The sequence below is a fragment of the Zingiber officinale genome, chromosome 5A (assembly GCF_018446385.1).
Source record: "Zingiber officinale cultivar Zhangliang chromosome 5A, Zo_v1.1, whole genome shotgun sequence".
Classification (NCBI taxonomy): Eukaryota; Viridiplantae; Streptophyta; class Magnoliopsida; order Zingiberales; family Zingiberaceae; genus Zingiber; species Zingiber officinale.
Window position 1 is genome coordinate 99,250,400 of NC_055994.1, and position 21,404 is coordinate 99,271,803.

Here is a 21,404-nt window from a genome sequence, read left to right on the forward strand (position 1 = left end):
CTGGAAATGAATCTGGAACTAAAATATTTTCAACTGTCGATATAGTTTTGAAAAGGAAAAAAAAAACCACTCATAAAACTATACAGAAGCAGGAAGAAATCCAAGCAGAATATTGGCTCAATTATCTCCGTGCCAAATCAAACACCGGGAAGCTTAATGGTTAATTATGTCACTAGCTTCTGGATAAGCGAGGAATTCTGACTTGGAAGGCCCATCGGTGCTATTGCGTTTTATGGTAAGCCAGGCGTCTGGACTGGTTGCCGAAGCCATGGTAGCGGTAGATGATGCCGACGACGCATTCCATAAGACATGAAACGTTGAATGTCTCAATAAATCTCATGTCGGATTCCCGGGACTTGGGATTTGAAAACTTTAGATACTCTTCGTGCACGGAGGATATGCGCCAGTTCTGTAGTTTTCTGAAACAGCCTACAAGGCAACCCGTGCGATGCTGTAAGAACACGCATAAAAGGCCATGAGGTTTTATCATTCGTGAATAAATCTGCCACGATATGGGCTAAATTTTATACCTTTCCTCTCTTGCAATGAATTAAAATGGGATGGTTCCTTATATCTGGGACACCAAAATAATTAATGAAAAGAGTCTAGCAGGATCATTAGTTGATCGAAAGGATAAACATGTGGTATGGTAATGTCAGTACCGAGTATGACTGCAAGAGCTCCTGTGATGATATCATTAGTTACAGTTGATAAAGTTTCCTGCATCAACAAATATCAAGGATAATATCACATAATAAATCATCACTAATTGTACAGTTTGGAGCACCAATTTGTAACTTGCATGATTTGCAAAGCCTTTTACAGTTGAAACATCATTAGACAAGATGTTTTTTCTAAAACTGCAAAATCATGCGCCTTTAATATTATAATTTCTTGACATTCAAATATGAATTGTATAGTGCAAAATAGATCATTTGCCTTGCTATTAGCAGCACAGATAAATCTGGTTACATTGAATGCCATCAATTGATCATATATTGACAAAATAAAATGGTTGAGATATAGAAGTTGCAACTATTAGTTGTGGGTGTCGCTCTAAATATATAATTATGCTATTTCTACTTGCTAGTAATAATAAGCATATTTGCATCAGAAATAGTTCTGGGATGATTTTTCATCCCATTCTGGGACTTTCAAATACTACCTACAAATTAAATAGATCATGCTTCTAATATTGATTTACAGGACAAAAACTACAGTTGATATCCAAAGACACAATGCGATCAGATAATAGCAAAATCAACGAATCTTATAATGTCAACATAATGTGGTTACTTTGAATTCATTTTGCACAATCTTCGTTTCCATAAATGTGAAGTACACTAATAAGTACGTACACAGTACTTAGCTTATTATGCAAATGAGAATATGTTGTACTTGAGAGATTGCAAGTGGACTCAGCAATGGAATCTGCACTATTTGTGCCAATATAAAGTATTTTTGAAGCCTGAAAGGATGTATATAAAATTGTTGCAGTTGCTAATATGTGTTAATGTAAAATTGTAAATGAAGCCTAAAAATGAAGTATAACTATACTTAGCTTATGGTATTAGACGATCACATTGTTTCCCTTAAACCAGATGTCCTTACTCAACTATAATATTTATTGAGATCAAAACAATCTTATGGAAATTGCATACATTTTCAATCCATAAAACTCAGGTTATATATGACCAGATTTGCATTCAAACTATTAACTTCTGGTAGAGTCTTACTTCTTGTTTTAATTAATACAGATAAGGAACGAATCTACCATTAGTGTCTTACTTCTTGTTAGAGATTAACTATAAGGTATTTCTTCTCCAAAATATGAAAAAGACAATATTAGGAACGAATCTACCATTAGTATTGCTTTTCCCAAACAGGATTTCGTAATCAGTTAGAACAGATTGGAGTTTTTTATTTTTATCAAACCTACAAAGTTGGTTTGATTGTTCTCAATTTTTTGTACTTGTCAATCAAAGTAACATGTGAAGCGACAATATTATGCAACATTGTGCAATGAGAAATAGAGAACAAGACGGAAAGAAAGAAAACATACTTACCCTGGTGCCTCCGACCCCAAACTGGAAGAGCCGGATCCTGTCCGACTTCGCAAACTCAGTAACCTCCTCCGAATATTGCTCCGAACAAAGGCACCTGCGCAGATGTAAAGGCCTCAATCAAAATCGAGATTGCTTCCGAACACAAAAAAAGCAAACCCTAGACAATGCAAGAAGCTCAAAAACAGAAAGGGAAAAAAAAAAAAAAAAGAATACGGATAAAGAACGAGGGACTCACACGATGGATCTCAAGCTTAGAGTCTTCAAAAACCGGACGTTGGCCGGCATCGGGAACCCCGATCGGTAGATGCCGTGCTCGACCACCCCAAAGTTGCAAGGCGGAACCAAAACCTCGTCCTCAGAGACAGCACTCGCCGCGGCCTCCACCCGCCGCTCCAAGATAGGCCTGGAAAGCGCTTCTTCCTTCGGTGGTGCCGCGGGGGCTTGCAAGACCATCATGTCGGGGGACTCCGACGGAGGGAGGGAGGCGACGCCGAACCGGGATCGCTGTAGATCGATGAGCAAATGGCGCGGAAGAGGAGAGAAGAGAGAGCACACGAACAGCGATCCGACTCAGCGAGAACGCACAACCGCATCGCATCGAGGCGACGCTATAAATAGGCGAGGAATGGTTCGACGAAATATCGTTCGAGATGAACGAGGATTCCGGATCCCGTCCCATCGAAATTTAGACTCCGCGATAGGGCTGCAGAGTGGGACCATAGGAGCGGGTAGGGTGCGGGTACGCGATTTACAGGATTTAGTTTGGTTCGGGGAACTTACTGAACCGGTCCAACTATTATATTATCTTAATTTTGGAAAGGTTCCAATGCCGTTGGAAAGGTAGGAAATACCCAGTCAAATTTTAGATTTTTTTTTTAAAATTAAATCCCTAACTTATATTGATGGATATCCAAAATAAGCCAATAAATTTCTTTTCTATTTTTTCTGTATTTCCCTAATGTATCTAAAGAACTCTCGAAGTTTTTTCACCCATAGCTTTGAAGTTTAATTAACGGTAATTTTAAAATACTATTTTAATACGAGCATGGGGTGGATTAATGTCTCTCTAGTTGTAAAATTTATATTTGAAATTAATTCATAATTTGATTTATTAGCATAACATAAAATGCAATAGAGGAAGACTGCCTTGTGCGGCTTGAGTTGAAATAGCACAAAAGCAATACTCTAGTGATCTTCATGCGACCAACAGAAGCTCACTAAGGACTACAACGAGTCGATCGAATACAAGTGTTCCGAAGTCGATCGCAAACACGAATTCGACTCGTTTAGAATGCAACCAAAGCCACTAATACTGAGGCGTCTTATTGCAAATCAAAGGAAGGCAAACGGAAGGAAATAGAGGAAGGGGAAGTCTTCCTTCTCCTCTGATCACATTCCGGGTGTGTTTCTGGATGCTTGTCTTATCACTCTCATCAGCTCGTCGGCCGCGATTCCATCGTTCGCATAAGTAATGAAGGGGCTTTCCTTCGGAACTGTATCTTCCTTTTGGTAGCTTCCAGCACTTCTTAGCAGGTCATCTGATCCTTTCCCCACAATCCCTTTCATGATCACTGTTTTATGATATCCCGATATAAGCTCTTCATGATCTGTATCACCTCTTTCTCCCAGAATCACATACATGTCAGCAACATTTAGACCCCAGCGGACATACAAGTACCTTAACGAATTCATCAATGGAAGACATTTTATTAGCTTTCTAATAAACACTCAACATATTTACAGGAACCTCCTACCTGAGTGCTTGAGACCTTGATGCCAGCAGAGGAACAACCTGCAACCTGGTAGAGTTCCTGCAATACATAATATGGGATCTCAGGCCGCGCATTCTAAGCTTCTGACGGAGATCCTCGACAGTATTTGCCTGGATTAAGACATGGTATAAGGTGCAATCTATCAGCATTAAGTGCAAGACAAGAAGTGTTACTGAACGTACCTGAGTAGGATCTTTAACCTTAAATGATACACAGTAGACATTCCTCGACTCGAAATCCTCCTCTATGATGGTAGTAGACGAGTTCATCAACTTTAGCAATGCCCTCTTGACATCGTCGCATCCCCAGCGGTACTCGATGTGTGTGGCATAATCAGGGTCGGCACACAGCTTTCCTTCTGCATCTGTGCACTGAGCAGTGCCTGGATAATAAACTTCACTTCCACTGCTACATATCAGAGCATCAAAATCTGTGGCCGGAATCTTTCCCGACTTCAACAAGTTCAGAACCATAGAAATAGGCATCGCTGTCGAGAGAGCAAAACCCGAGATCTTCGACATTTGAGCATCTGAGCTTACAGCCTTGAAGAGGTCCTGTATCACCTGCAACATTTTCTTCTCAGGAGCTCCATTTCTGTCGTAACAATCAGCAGCTATCACGTATAGCCATCTGCGCCTTCGGAGAAGTGGATACTTATTACTAGAATTCCCTGCAATCTTATTTTGCTTATCGATGTTATCGGTGGCCTGCGGTTTGGGTGTTTGGTTCTTTATCTTGCTCAGGATTCTTCTCACTTGATCCTGCATCTCGGGGTCGTTTTGTTCTTGTGCAACTTTCTCTAGCTCAGTAGGATCATGCCCCAGCGAAGTGCCTAAAAGGCTTCTCTCACCGTCGACGGAAAGCCGAAGAGATGAGTCGTAGACATCCATCAGAGAGTCTCCGAATGATTCCTCGTCGAGGACGGTGTCATCTGTCGGAGTGTCTGTCTTCCATTGTGGATGTCTTATCCTGCAAGCAGCTATTCTAGAAAGATAAGTTCGGCAATGCTCAGGCCATGAGAAGAGATGGATGTTCTTCCACCCATTTTTCCTGCATTCATGCCATAGATTCTTCTCTGAGACCAGCTTCAGTAGTGCTTCAGCAATAGCCCTCTGATCATGAGGGTCGACGAGTAGTCCGTTGTGCAAGGCCTGAAACATTAAAATGGTAAGAGCCTTAACGATCTGAAAGTAATAAGTCGACGTCGTTTACCCCATGAATATCTACGGGTCCTCCATTTTTGGTGGCCACCATTGGGAGTCCATGAGCAGCAGCCTGCCATTTTTTGTTTGCAATTGATGATCATCGATTCATTCGATGGCAAAGATTCATTGGGTGAAACTCACACACCTCGATTAAGGTAAGTCCAAAAGGTTCTACTAGAGCTGGGTTTATGAAAACCCCCTTTGTTTTTGCAGCAAGTCTGTATATGTCAGGAACATCGGATTGCTTGTGATGCTTAGGGTAAGCCACGAGTCCGTAGAGATCATACTTGTCGATCAATTTCAACACCATTGTGAGAACACTAGCATTGCCACTAGACATCTCATCTATGTCATCTCTATTTCCCATGATCAATGTCTGCGAACAGAAGAAAATTTTCTGTCTTTAAGAAAAAGAGAAATCATAGATCAGAAGCAGAACATAGAAATGGTCTCACGAGATTAGCAAGCTCTCGCAGCGGACGACATTCTCCAAAAGCTTTCAGAAGGGTGGTGATGTTCTTCTTAGGGTCTGGTCTCGATAAAGCCAAGATCATCGGTTTGTGAGGATTTGTAAAGAAACGCATAACCTGGAGAGGGAGCCACAAATTTATGATAAGGAAGAAGTGCAGATTGATGAACCGCCTAAGCAGAGTACTTGCCTCGGACCATATAGGTGGAAGCGATCTAGGCGAAGCCTCGTCTGCACCAGTAAGATCTAAGTCTCCATCAACATCAGCTGTATCTTCCTGGATCGCTACACTACTGAAATCCATACCAGGAGGGATAACCACCATTCTCGGCATGTGTCGCCCATGGCAGTTGACTCCCCGTTTAGCTCGGACTCTCAACACCCTCTCGAGTTTGACGTCGAAACCATCATAAAGACCCCACTGCTCATCGATCTCTTGTCCAGTGCTCGTTATGACAAGCTCAGCTGCGTCCAAGGAAAGCTCCTCTGCTTCTATACGCCTCATTATCTTATACGTGGCGTCGATATCCTCCTTGGACTGTCTCCCCTGTTTCAGAAGTTGTTCCAGTTTGTTCCTCCCCAACGAATGGCCCGTGAGAACCATGGGAACGTTCAGTGCGCCTGAAAGCAGAGCAGCCACATCACCGGCATCGGCATAATGGCCGTGAATCACGTAAGGCCAAACAGGTTGCCCCCCGCCGATCTGCTCCCCCAACACCCTCGACATATTGAGAATGTGAGCTAAAGCTCCATCTACGAATTCCTGTAGATAAGGCCAAAGCAGTTCTTTCCGAAGATACGTATCCCTCGGACCACAAGGTACGCGTATAATGTAAGCTCCAGCACTCTCTCCGACATGATTTCCATTATGATCGTGGGTACGTGAGGTTAACATCTCCGTCGGCTCCCCGTAACTCCAGTCTACATCGGGAGACGTTACTTGACGAGTGAAGAGATCGACCCTGTAGACCCTCGGCGTCATCGCTAGAGCTCGAGCAAGCTCCACTACGTATTTCACCTGTAAATTACAAACAGAGTATACAACTGCCACCGACAAACGAATGAGGACAGAACGAGAATGAATGGCTTGTTTATCACCTGACCACCTGTATCTGAATCCCTTCCTAATTCCATGTTTTCACCCCGAACAAGGCCATGCAAGCTGATGAGTACGATGTATAGTTTCTTCTCTTTATCGTCATCCGACCAGAGCTGGATATCGGAGAAGTTTCTCTGAAATTTTTTCCTCGGTGTCTCGCATGGCACCATTTCGGCTACTGTGTCGCCTTTCTCCCCCTCTGAGAGGTCTTCGGACATGTCCTCTGCTGCATCTCGCAGGCCCTGCTCCCGTTCCCTTCTACGATTTGCCGACCTTTGAGCATCCTCCCATTCAAACTGCAGATAAGTCTTGCAAATTTCAGAACAAGCATATCCAATTCACAACTGAAAGAATCCAGGAACAGAGGCAGATAAAGAACCGCAGAACTTCATGCAAGAAAAAAATCAAGAAGTTACTGAAACCCGACGACGACGATGAAGAATCGAAGCGCACCTGTTTCTTCTTGCGAGTGAGGTGCCAGATGCGCCAGCACATGTTCTCGAGCCTCGTGCTCCTCTCCCGCGAGTTGCGAGTCGCCACCACCTTGATCCACGTCCGGTGGAGATCGGTCTCGTCGACGCCGGTAACCACCTCCTCCACGAAGTACTTGGTGGGATTGAAATGCCCGCCACCGCCGCCATCTCTCACTCTCACCGGCGAGGACACCTTCTGGTCGTCCGCCACAGCGCCGCCGCTGTCCAGAATCGCCTCCAAGTATCCATTTATCCACTCGTTCCCCGCCATCGCCGCCGCCTCGAATCGAATCCTCCAACTCAAACCCCGGACGACAATACTCCTTTTCCATGAAGAAAACCCAAAATCAAAACTTAAGGCGACAAGAAAAGCAAAATGCGGTGCAAGTCACCAAAACCTAAACTAGAAATCAAATCGAAAAGATGAGAAAAGCGATCAAAAGAAACTCGTGATGCCCACCTGTCTCCAACCAAGAACACGGCTCAATCCAATTGGTGCCAACAGCTGTCTCCCTTTCGGAGATCAAAAGTGAAAAATGAGAATGGAGGAGGCAACGACAAGAAAAGATTTGGTTTTTAACTGACGAACACGTTCAGAATCGGGAAAAGAAGAAGAGAGCTTTACGATCAAAATGGAGTTGTGAATCGGATTTCCCTATCAAAGCACATCATGGCAGAAACTCTTTCCCTCACGTCGAGCGAGAACAAATTGGCTAGAGACAGAAAGGCCACGTCTTAGAACGGAAAGAAAGCAAAGGAGAAGCTTGCACGTGGTATCTGAAACCGATGTCACGTGTCAAAGTTGTGGCACGCCTGGGTCTTCAGATTGCCCGATTACTCGTGCGAGACTTGCGGCCGATAAGCTTTGACCCTGCTGCTCTGTGTTTTCTATTTAACGAAGAAAAAAACTCTACTGTGATATTGATTCATTGTAGCTTAGCATGGAAGAAGATTCAGCTAGCATAAAGTAAACCCCATGAGCGCTTGGAAATCTGAGAAGATTTAAAAGAAAGAGTGTTTTTTCTTCGAAGGGAATTTTTGTTAAAAATAGCCGAGTTTTACACAGAATTAGAAAGCCGAGGATGAACCAGGAAGACAGAATAATTTTCTCAATATATTTCAATAATAAATAAATCGTTTATTTATAGGCTAACCCATAACTAACTCACTAACTCCACGTTACGTTACAATCATTACCTTCTTATTACAGCTACATACTTATAACCATTGACTTTTACTTACTAATTAAAACATGTATCAATAATCCCTCCTTTAATTTGATGTTTTTATTATAATAAATTATAAGTATTCCGAATTAATTTTAATATGATCAACCGAGTTAAGTTAAATTTTACGATTTTGATCTCTTGTGTCTAAGTATGTAGAGACTTAGGAATACAAAAAATCAAGTGAAAAACTCAGCAAGCAAGAGGGATGAGAAGCTGCAGAAGAGTACACCGGCAGACAAGAAGGATACACGCGGCACTTCCAAGGGACGAGAAACTGCAGAAGAATACATCGGCAGATGAGAAGGACACGCACGACGCTTCCGAGGAACGAGAAATCAGGTAGGATGATTGCTCGAGGAGAAGGCCGAAGTTGGATTCGGATGAGCTCAACTCTGGACGACCGAAGATTCACCCAAGCGATCGGACGAGTCAACTTCTAAGTTGACTGAGTCCAAGCGCACGGACTCCAGACGCCCAGACCAGATCCAGATGCCTAGGATGTTTTGGCCACATCAACGAGCCATTACGAGTCGTTGCCCAAGAGGATCAGTATAGAGTCCACGTCAGCCAACTCCAGGTATTTAGTGTTAGTATTAGCCCTTAGAATCAATTATGAGATGATTAACAAGGAAACTTTTGTATCATATTTCATTAATAAGAGAAAAAGTTTATGTTTATTATATTTATTTCAGATCTGTGTTAGATGAATAAATATAATAATGTCTTAAGGTAGTAGATTATAGTCTACAACATATCAATTGGTCGAATAAATAGTGGAAGACTATATATATATATATATATATAATATTATTCTTAATTATTCCTAGTCAAGTATTAATATACAAGGAGGATATTAATGCATTGAGACTATCATGTAGGTCAATTGATGATTTAATCTCACAAGTCATAGATATAAGATATCAAGTTAACACATGAGTATATATTAGAGAATATATACTGAATTGACCTATCATAAGAATATTTTATAGATCATTATATGAGTATCATAAATATTCTCATAATGACTATTAGTATAAATAGTCCTTAGACCTGAAGTCACTATGGTTTCCTACATAAGGAGTTATGCACTTTAGTATCAACTAAAGTCACATGTAACAAGGTAAACTATAAAGTCAATCACCGGGTATGCAATAAGTTATGCAGAGAGATATAAATAATGTAGATGAGATCTATCATTTCCATATGATGGAAGTGATATTTGTGAGCCCCTTAATTAAGTAGGACTACTAAAATGCATGACAATGCTCAAATAAGTCAATATAAGATATTGAACTCATTTGGTTAAATGAGTCTACTTAGAGATCTAGAAATACAAAGATTGATAAGAGTATGACACAGTCTATGCCTTATGGATCAATCTAAATATCAAGGATAGAGGACCAAGTTATATAAGAAAATAGACACAGAAAGGTTAGGTTGGATCTTGATATTCTCATTACTTGGGTAGCATTGATACATTGCTAGATGTCACTCATTGCTTATGTATCTAAAATGTTGTTTTAGAGGCATTGCCAACATTACGAGAACTAATTGGTGCACAAAGAACATGTTCATTTGGAGATGAGTTTATTTTAGTTTGACTAAAATATGATAGACTCTAAGATTATAGGATTAAGTCTAATCCGAATTTGACTCATTAAGTTTGACTCAAATGAATTCGGATTAAACTCATTGGATTAATAGGTTAGACTCATTGACTTATTGGGTTAATGACTTATTAAGTTAATAGTTATCCCAATAGATTAAAATCCAACTTATTAAGAAGATTAATGGAGATTAATTCATTATTAATGGAAGAATACCAAAAGACAAACTCTTAGTATTCATTGAAGGAATATAAAAGGTCTTTGAGTGAAATTTTCAAGAAAGAGACTTTTGATTTTCTTCCTCTTCTTCCCTTGGTCGAGCACCTCTTTGTTGCTAGCACAACAAAGGTTGTTCTTCTCTGAATCTGAGTTCGTGCGATGAATGTGGAACATGTTTACGTGGATACCAAAGATGTGTGGCTACTCTAATTGCACTGAGATCTGACGAATCAAAGTTACTGCTGAGATTGTATCGTTCATGCAACAAAGGTAACTATTCTATTTTGATATAGTAGAAAAACGTGTATACTGTATTCACTTAGATCTTTGGAGGGATCATTGTTCCTCTGCATTTATGTGTTTTTTTATGCATAAGATCCCTACACCCGGACTGGGTTTAGACGCCGAGGAAGCAAATATCCGTTGGATCGACTCGACCGAGTTTAAGCGCCAGGACCAGGTCCAAGCGTCCGGGAGGTGCCGCGTTAGCAAACAACTAACTTCGACCACGGGTTATAAATAAAGCTGTGGTGCTCGAAGTCTAATACAACACTTGTACTTTTCATTTCATTATTCGATTTTAAAAGATTGTGTACTCAACTTCTATAAGGAGCTACTCTGCCTCCGATTGTTGTCGAAAAAAGGAGTTACTTGTGTGTATTTCAATGTTTTGGATTAACAATCATCCAGATTGTAATTAAGTAAATAATCATCTCCCTTATTTTTATTTTATGTTATTCTTTTGTTTAATTAACATGTGTTCTGTCTTTGCTAAGATCAATAACAAGAGAAGGTTCTAACTCTTATTACAAGGCTATTCAACCCCCCCCCCCCCTCTCTAACCGGACTACCGGGACCTTCAATTGGTATCAGAGCTTAACCTCATTAGAAGGACTAATCACTGCTAAAGAAAAAGAAAGATGGCCAGATCTAGCATCTATCCATCAGTGTTCGAGGGGGAGTTCGTGGTTTAGAAGCTACGTATAGAGGTATTTTTCAAAATCGATTTTAATATTTTATTAATAATTAAATATGATTTTGAAATGCTCAAAAGTAAATATGGAAATGAACTCGAGGAGCATTGTTGGACTAAAAAGTAGCACAATGAATTTATGACAAATGGTTGTTGGGATGTATACTATAAGCCTAACTTTTGTATGAACATCTGTTTTGAAATATTTTGAAATGAGAATCACTTTGGTCAAATGTTTACATTTTATATTTATATATATGTCAATGCAGTTGTCCATTTAATTTATATTGTAGATAACATGGTGTGTGGTGTCACACAGAAGATCATATTATCGGTTCCTTATAAATTATAAATAGTAGCTCACAACCAAGATGGATTGGGACAATCTATTGGAATGGTTGTAGTGTAATTTGGTATTAGTCTGTCTTGACTATAAAATTACACTAGTACACTATGTGTGTATTGAGCAGAACCGTTTGAGGTTGTTTAATTTGTACTAACTATATAATTGAACAAAATTTCTGTTATTATGGATGTGCGTCCTCTTAATCCCTATATAATAACAAGCACATATACTTAATATTTATTTCTTTAACTTATCAATGGGTGAGATTTATTCGTTAAATTAATATATCTGATGAGTTGGGAAATAGTACTATTTATATGTTATGTTGTTGATTATAGAAAGAATTTGTGTCCTAATTATTTAGGCTGATGATGTCCCCTTGAGGAGCTTATAAGGATTATCATGTAAACCTTGCAGGTGAACTTAGTCCGGCATGATAATAAAGTTGAGTGGTACTAATCTTGGAATCAGATATTAATTAATTGAGTTGTCAGTAACTCATTTAATTAACAAACATACGATATCTTAAACATAGGGAGATTAACACACTCATGATAAGAAGGAGCCCATATTGTAATATGGGATTGGTGCGGTAGTTCAATAATAACCCTTTAGTGGTATGAGCTATTATTGATGGATTTGAGTTGGGTGTTCGGGTCGAACACAAGAAGCCCAAGCCCATTAGGAGGCCTAAATCAATTCCTCCTCTAGGTCCCTGTTGTAGCCTCTATATAAAGTCTCGCATCCACCATCCACAACTTGGTTTGGTTTGTCTTTTTTCTCTTACCTTCCTAGGGTCGGCGGTAAGGTTATAAAAGGAGTAGGTGGTGTCCCCTAAAACCTAATTTTTCCCACATTGCTCTTCTCTCCTCCTAGGGTCGACGACACACCTCCTCCTCCTTGGTGGTCGGCGCCTCTTCCTCCTTGCTGGCCGGCGCCTCGTCCTCCTTGGTGGCCAGCGCCTCCTCCTCTTTGGTAGTCGGCGCCTCCTCCTTGGTGGCTGGCGGTTTTGGAAAGAAACGAAGGGAAGGATGTTTGTTGTCTTGGTAGATCATCGCCCACACGACGTCCAAGAAGAGGCGAGGAATACAGCAGAAGATCAAGAGGTCTTTAGCTACAAAGGAAATGTACAACTAGTTCTTTAATTTTGCTGCATAATTAGTTTAGTTTTCTTTGTATCGATTTTGAATACCAACACAAGAGGCCAACGATCTTGTACTTCGATCAAGATGTATTTTGATCCGTCAAGAACTTGCTTGATTGATCAAACACATGTCTGATCGAACATGCGGGTTGATAGGAAAAGTTCTGTACTTTTTTAATTTTTGTACAAGAAAATGGAAACAGAACGAAATTCCAGCGCCTTCAATGGTAAGGTCGAGTTTCATCTTCTAAGTGTGCTATCTGCTCAAGAACTTAAAAAAAAATGACAACTATAATTGTACCTTAGAACTTTTGGAACTCCACGAAGAACCAAAAGAGGCAGAATCCGACTCTTCGATGGATGTCAATTCGTCTTCAAAAGACTCTGAGACCGAAGAGATTGTAGGAACAACACTAATAGTTGAACACCTACCTGAAGACGACGAAACCACTTTAAAAGCGTGCACCGATGAAAGGGAAGCATCTACCGATGAGTCCGACATGGTAAGTGAGATACTTAACCTTCCATCCAATCAATTATATGAATGTATCAAAATGTTGTCTAAATCTCTATGTAAAACTAGGTCAAAATATTTAGAATCTTAGAAAAACTATGCATGCCTACTTGAAAATTTTGACAAACTTAAGAATAAAATGAAAAAAACTAAAAGAGCAAATAAAATTGTTGAAAAAGAACTCTGCAGACTCAAATTCGAATTTCTGACACTTTTTGAATTTCAGAAATTATAGAAGACTTAATTAGTATGTTTGAAACCAGAAGAGTCATATAATAAAAGTACATAGAAATTATATTCCTAGAAAATATTTAATTAATTCAATAGGTAGAAATTTATTTTGGATTCCTAAAGTATACTTAGCTATTAAATTAATATTATGTACATGCTTAAATTGAATTTGATTTATTTTTTATTGTAAAATTAATTATTTTGTAAATCCTTGATTCATATTTTTGTTTAATTTTTTTCTATGAAAAATAAAAATATCATCTACTAATAGAAAATTTTTTAAATTTTTTTACCATTATATATATATATATATATAGTTTTTATTTTTTTTTCAAAAAACCCATTTTAAAATTAAAAATGTTTCAAATATTAATTTTTAAAAACTTAATTTTTTGTGATAATAAATTATGTTTTCTATTAGTTAAAATTTTTGAGAATTTTTGAATATTATATAATTTTTTATAAATTTTTATCTAAAAATATAATTTTAAAATTTATTTTTTTGGAAATTAATTTTAAAAAATCGGATTTTCCAACTAAGGATCCTTATATTTTGGATATTTATAAAAAAAAATAGAAATATTTTTAGATAATAAATTATATTTTTAATCATTTAAATTTAAAATAATTATTTCTACTCAAATATTTATTCTTGTCAAAATAAAAATATATTTGTCATAGAAAATTTTATCCTAATCTAACTATTTCTATTTTACCATGATAAAAATTTTAAGGATTTTTTGAAATATAAATAATTTTTAAATTATTTTTATCAAAATTGAGAATTAATTAATAAAAATTATTACTTTAAAAAATTAATTTCAATGAAAAGACATATTCTTGAAAAATCTGTTTAAAACCCCAGGAATATTTCTCAATATTTTTCTATTTTTTTTTCATATTTTCCCTACGAATTTTTTTATGTGATGAAAGAGGGAGAAATTAAGTATTAAATTTAGGGGGAGGTATAACATTTTTCTTATATTTTTTGTAAATTTTTTATTTGTACTAAATTATAAATTTATTTGTTTAGAACAAATTATTTTATTATTTGTTTTACCCTAACTTAACTTTGGTTGATGCACATTAAAAAGGGGAGGATGTAAATACTCTGGATTGGTTTTGATGTGATTCATTGAGTCAAATTAGGTTATGTGGTTTTGATCTCTTATGTCTAAATATGTAGGGACTCGAGTGGAAGATGCATCGAGCGAGAAGGATGACATAGGAAGCGAGTCGACATGTTCGATGCATCTGAGAGACAAGGAGTTGCGGAAGAATGCACCGGTGGACGAGAATGACGTGCGCGGTGCTTCCAAGGGACGAGAAGCTCGGGAAGAAGATCGAGAAGAAGGCAGGAGTTGAGTTTGGGTGAGCTCAACTATGGACACTCGGAGATTCACCCAAGTGACCGAACGAGTCAACTTCTGAGTTGATTGAGTCCAGGCATCCAAACTAGGTCCAGCGCCCATACTCTAGGTACCCGGGATGTTTCGGCCATGGTTGCGAGCCATTATGAGTTGTTGCTGAAGAGGATCAACACGGAGTCCACGTCAGCCGACTCCAGACTCCCAGGAAGGAAATATTCGTGTTAGAGAAGTCATTGCGAAGTGAATTGACTTGACCGAGTTCAAGCGCCCAGACCGGGTCCAGGCGCCTGGGAGGTTTCATATCAGCAAATGACTAAGTTCGACCAGTGGGTTATAGATAGAGTCTTGGACCAAGTAAAAACTATTGTGTTAGCATTTTGAGTTTATTTGTTTGTCGCTGTGTATTCTTGTGATTTCTAAAAAAGTTATGAATGTTATTCACCCTCCCCCCCTCTCCTCCGCCCAGTGTCTTTACGATACAAAAATTTAAATGTGTATTAATCATCTTCCACAAGTAGACATCTTGAAAGAATAGTGATGCCACATTAACCATATCAATAGTCTTCTTGCAAGGGATAAAGTGAACCATCTTAAAATCTATCAACGACAACAAAGATGGAATCACTACTTCACTGGATACGTGACAAATCGAGCACAAAATCCATGATGATATCAACCCAAGGTCAAGAAGGGACTACAAAGGTATGTACAATCCTGCATTAGTAGTCACCCCCTTAGAAACTTGACAAATTTTGCACCGCTACACATATTTCTCAACTTCTCACCATAGTGAAGGCCAAAAGTAAGAAGTCTGGACCAACTGAAACGTTTTATCTCGGCCAACATGCCCCTCATCGTGCAACTCCTTGATTATTTACAAGTGTAGACTATAATCTGGAATGTATAATTGATTACCTATAAAAAGAAACCCATCATGCAATAAAAAATTTATTTTCTTCCCAGCCTATACATCTTGCAGTATCACAAAAGAGTAAGGATCAGCAATAAGCAAAACATGAAAAGAACTAAGGCTTGACACTTGAACCAGCATAGGTGAACTACGAGTCAAAGCATCTGCCCCTCGATTAGTAACCACTACTTTATGTCTCACCACATAGGCAAACTGCTCCAAATAAGCAACTTACCTCGCATGTCGAGGAGACACTTTATTTTGCTAGTGTAGGTGTTTCAATGAACCATGATCTATAGACAATAAATTTCATGTGAAACAGATACACCAATGTCTCATTGCTTGCACAACAACATAAAACTCAACGTCATAAGTGTAAGTACCCTGGGTTAGTTTTGATGTGGTCAACTAAGTCAAGTTAGGCTCTATAATATTTGATGTCTTGTGTCTAAGTGTGTAAGGACTTACACTAGTATAATTTCCTTGATTTACTTTGTACATTCACTGAAGTCGTAGATAGATAATTATCGAAGTAGACACACGTGAAGTAATAGGGTACTATTTTACTTCATCCTATCACCGAAGTCGTATCTAGGAAAAAAGTGAAGTCTTTAACCAATTCAAGGAGGCAAAATCGGTTCAAAGTTGGATCGTTACTGAAGTAAAAAAAATGTCTTTTACTTCGTTTGTTTTGTAAAGTGCCAAAGTAATCAATGATATATAACTTCACGATTTAAATTGATTGCTGAAATAAAAAAAATATCTTTTACTTCATCGGTTGTGTAACGTGTTGAAGTAATAGATGATATGTAACTTCACTATTTATATTGATTGGCGAAGTAATATATTCTATAACTTCGCTACAATTTATATTTATTGAAGTATTTGGTTTATGTTACTTCATAGTTTACATTTATTGACAAATTAACTGATTGTCAAGACTTCATTATTTTGTATTATACTGAAGTAATTGATAAGAAACGACTTCACAATTGTTAAACTATGGTGAAGTAAATGTTATTTTTTACTTCGACATAATTTTAATGTAACGATGTAAAAACATATATATGCAATTTAAGTTTTATATATATATATATATATATATATAACTTAAATTGCATAATTAGATCCACAAAATGACAAATGGCTTAACAATCCACAAATTTATCCACCAATCTACAAGTATATATTCACAAATCCACAAGCATAACTAAAAAATACATCTACAAACCAAAAGTGTATCCACAAGTATGTATATCCAAAAATAGATAATGTAAAATAAAATATTTATCCTAACGTACACGACCCATTTAGGCACCTACATACAAGTAGATGAATTTGCTCCATTCACTTCTAACTTCATTATATTGAGATTAGTTGTAATATTGATTCTTAATTGTTCTTACAAACTTTTATGTAAAAAAATATAAAAATAAATTAGACTTATAAAATCATTCATCCAAAAAATGACCAATATCCAAAACGAAATAACAAAATTGAGCATATGTTATAAAGATCCTAAATATTCTCCAACCTCATATAAGAGTTATAAAGATATTAAATAATACAATTAAAAAGAAGAAACAAAGCATATAAAAATAGAATAGATGTTACGAACCGCAAGTGCACAGATTCGTCATCAGTAATAAAGATTATCGATCCCATGAGGTCTGGTTATAAGCACTAGCAATCACTTAGGATTAGCTAAACTACCGATGGTTGTAAGTTATCTAAAGAAAAGGGGTTTGGAAACAGAAATGAGAACTAGAAAAGAGGAAGTAATAGACTTGGTTTATGAAGAGTCCTAGGAGTTCAGTTTCATTGTGGTGGTGTTGATGTATCACATTCTATCCTTTACTCATTGTCCATTAACATGCATTCGCTGGAAGCTGAAGTATCTAATTTTAGGTGTCAAATAAAGAAGATCCCTATGAAATTATGTTACGATTAACCCCTGTCACTAGGGCGCCTCGGTAGATCACAAGAACACTACTCTAATTGGTGTCACTAAGGATAGAGATAAGGAGCTTAGTTTGGTCTCTTACTTCCTTGTGGAGGAGTTGTCTCTCCTTTCAAGGAATTACCCTAGATGTCCGTGAACGGGTTACCCCTGTCACTAGGTCCATCGGGTGTACGATCTAGGATATTCTCTCTATGAGATAGGCAATTCCTACACAATCAATTAACATGATATAAAGATCGAGTAGTCAAAACGAAACAAGCAAAATCATCCAATGAAATAGAGGCAAAAGTATGAGTCTACATCAAACCAATCCACAACTACTCCCTCATCCTAGAACAAAGAATCTACTCTATAGACACTGGAGAAAAAACCCGAATACATAATGTTAAACATACAATTCTCAAACAAGAAGAGAGAAAGAGAAAAGATGCTTATCCAATGACGACGTGCGATCTTAGGATCCAATCCTTTGCTTCTGGAGTTGATATGGTGATGAAAGTGTTGGTTGCTACTCGGAAAACCTAATGGTTCCACTGTACAAAAAATTTTGTACAAAGGTCTGAACCTTTTCCTAGCTACCATGTGTTCTTTTAAATTAAATTTGGATCGCCTGCGTAACTTAACACGTTTGATCCAAAGTTTAATTTATTTGTTCTTTTAAGTTAAGACTTGGATCTCTTGCGGAACTTAACACGTTCGATCCAAATCACCTAGGTTATTAATTTCATTAAATATTAGTTTCTAAAATTGGCTTCCAGGACTGCATTGCGAGGCACATGACCTTCTTAGATATGGGAACAACCATCACCGCCTAGACAAAGCCTTTTAAGGAAAGTTAATATTTAATTTCCTTAAATAACTTTAGGTCAACCAAAAAGAATAATCAAATCACAAGGAAAAGAAAAACAAAAGAACACAACATCGAAAACAAATTCGAAATACTAGAATCGCATGCCTCTTGTATTTGGTATTTTTACATGAAGATAAAACTAGTATGATGCGGAAATTAAATACTAGTATACCTTTTCTTTTGCAAGCAAAAAACCTCTAGGTCTTCTACCGTATTCCTCTTTTAACCTCGGACGTTGTGTGGACAACGATCTTCCGAGATGAGAAACCACCAAAGCACCTTCTTCTCCTCCTTGCAAGGTTCGGCCACAACAAGAGCTCCTCCAAGGATGAAGAGAAAACACCACCAATGCTCCAAGGGATACAAGTTTTCTCTCCTTCTTCTCCAAGCTAGAATCCGACCACCACTTGATCTCCAAGGAAGATGAAAGTTTCGGCCACAATGATGGAGAGAAGAGAAAGGGAAGGGTCGGCCACACCAAGAAAAAAAAGAGGGAGAAAATAATAGAGGTTGTTCACCTTGAAAGCTCCCAAAACCCCCTCTTTTATAATCCTTAGTTTTGGCAAATAAGGAAATTTAATTACAATAAAATTTCCTTAACTTTCCTTGACATGAATTAATTAAGAAAAATTAAACAAAATTTCCTATTCATTCATGTCATGGCCGACCACATCATTAAGAGCAAACAAGGCTATTTCAATTAACAATTAAAATTCCTTATTTGTCTTTGAAAATTTTAAAAAATAAAATTTCCCTTTAAAATCCCTTCATGGTTGATAAAAAGAAATTTCTATAATTTTAATTTTTCTACATGTAAATAATTTACAAAAAAGAAAAATAAAATATTTTTCCAATCTACAAATAAGGAAAGAGATCTAATCTCTTTTCTTAATCTTTCGTAGAAGAGATATTTTAATTTTAATTCTCTCCAATAAATTATATCTTCCACATAAGAAAATTTTAAAATTAAAATTATTTTCTAATTTAATGGGGTCGGCTACCTAAGCTTGGGTTCAAGCTAGGGCCGGCCACCCATGAACCAAGGCTTGGTCGGCCCTAGCTTGATCCTCAAGCTAGCTTGGCCGACCCCTACATCATGGGTATGAAGGTCGGTATAGGTGGATATAGTACTCTATAAATAAGAGGCTACGATAGGGACCGAGAGGAGGAATTGGTTTTGGTCTCCCGATAAAATTAAGCATCCCGCGTTTGCCCCGAACACACAACTTAATTTTATCAATAATAATTCATTCCACTAGAGAACTATTATTGAACTACCGCACCAATCCCAAATTATATTTTTGGGCTCCTTCTTATTATGAGTGTGTTAGTCTCCCTGTGTTTAAGATGTCGAATGTCCACTAATTAAGTGAGTTACTGACAACTCATTTAATTAATATCTTAGTCCAAGAATAGTACCACTCAACCTTATCGTCATGTCGGACTAAGTCCACCTGCAGGGTTTAACATGACAATCCTTATGAGCTCCTCTTGGGGACATTATCAACCTAGATTACTAGGACACAGTTTCCTTCTATAATCAACAACACACACTATAAGTGATATCATTTCTCAACTTATCGGGCTTATTGATTTATCGAACTAAATCTCACCCATTGATAAATTAAAGAAATAAATATCAAATATATGTGCTTGTTATTATATTAGAATTAAGAGCACACACTTCCATAATAACTGAGGTCTTTGTTCCTTTATAAAGTCAGTATAAAAGAAACGACCTCTAATGGTCCTACTCAATACACTCTAAGTGTACTAGTGTAATTATATAGTTAAGATAAACTAATACCTAATTACACTACGACCTTCCAATGGTTTGTTCATTTCCATTTTGGTCGTGAGTTACTGTTTATAATTTATAAGGTACTGATAACATTATCTTCTGTATGTGACACCACATACTATGTTATCTACAATATAAATTAATTGAATAACTACAAACAAATGTAGATAATTTGACCAAATGTGATTCTTTATTTAAATGTTTACAAAAGCTTAGGCTTTCAGTATACACTCTAACAGAAAGATCGCTGGACGGAAGTCTTGGACGGCATAGAATGGCACCAAGTCGATTCTCTCCCTGACGCCTCACTTCCCCAACTCTCCCCCTTGAGGAAAAGGGTTAAAACCCTTTTATAGGCTAGGACGCGGCTACGGCGGCACGGGCGTGCAAGGAAGGCACGACCATGCCCTTTCTTATCTCTGGCTACGCTGCACGGCCATGCCAATTGGCATGCCCGTATGAACCTGGTGCTCGGCTCTGGGGACACGGTCGTGCAGGGTTGCATGACTATGTACTGCTTGGTTGCGGTCATGGGGGGAATGACCGTGCAAGTACGCACGACCATGCTCTGATCTGCCTCTGGGTTGGCTGCACGGCCATGCAAGAGTTGCACGACCGTGTACTTCTCCTCTCCTGTTGGGCCACACGGCCGTGCGAGGCTGCACGACCGTGTTCTCTGGCTCGTTCCGGTGCATCGACAATCATTTTTTTGCTCCGAAAGTTATCCCTGTCAACACAAAACCAAACAAAGAGCAGATATCCAAACAAAAAAATATATATGATGAGTACATGATAAAAGAGGTGATCATACAAAGAATATGTACGTATAGAGCAAGTGAATGTGTGTTAAAAACATGCATAAACTATCATAATATTTGCGCACATCAATAAACAAGCAGATGCATGCAACAATTTCAACAGATGGCTAAGGAACTAAACAATTTGGTTTGCCTTAGTTATCCATGGGCTGAGGAACTAAACAAAGAAAATCTGTATTAGAATTCATCACATCCATTATATATCATAAAGAAAAAAAACTCACCATCTTCTCCAACTGTAGATTTTCACATTCAACTATCTCTTTCATGTATCTCATCTCACAATATCCACATTCAACAGAACCACTTTGTTTTAGATTGCCCTATAACGTAATAAAAAAAAGT

The 21,404-nt window shown here is 37.9% G+C and overlaps 2 protein-coding genes across 2 annotated transcripts; both read right to left on the reverse strand.

The window, feature by feature from the left end:
* Positions 1–220: 220 nt before the first annotated feature.
* Positions 221–2,630, reverse strand: LOC121979836 (tyrosine-protein phosphatase DSP3-like). Its single transcript, XM_042531825.1, has 5 exons — positions 2,302–2,630; positions 2,067–2,160; positions 663–720; positions 531–574; positions 221–451 (listed from the first exon to the last, which is right to left on the reverse strand). The coding sequence occupies exons 1-5, from the start codon at positions 2,520–2,522 to the stop codon at positions 221–223; spliced, it is 648 nt and encodes a 215-aa protein (XP_042387759.1). The 5' UTR covers positions 2,523–2,630.
* A 585-nt stretch (positions 2,631–3,215) lies between these two features.
* LOC121981193 (sucrose-phosphate synthase-like) lies at positions 3,216–7,437 on the reverse strand. The gene is made up of 9 exons (XM_042533594.1): positions 7,065–7,437; positions 6,611–6,907; positions 5,703–6,530; positions 5,499–5,630; positions 5,189–5,419; positions 5,051–5,113; positions 4,021–4,989; positions 3,821–3,948; positions 3,216–3,744 (listed from the first exon to the last, which is right to left on the reverse strand). The coding sequence occupies exons 1-9, from the start codon at positions 7,353–7,355 to the stop codon at positions 3,456–3,458; spliced, it is 3,228 nt and encodes a 1,075-aa protein (XP_042389528.1). The 5' UTR covers positions 7,356–7,437; the 3' UTR covers positions 3,216–3,455.
* Between the last annotated feature and the right edge of the window lie 13,967 nt (positions 7,438–21,404).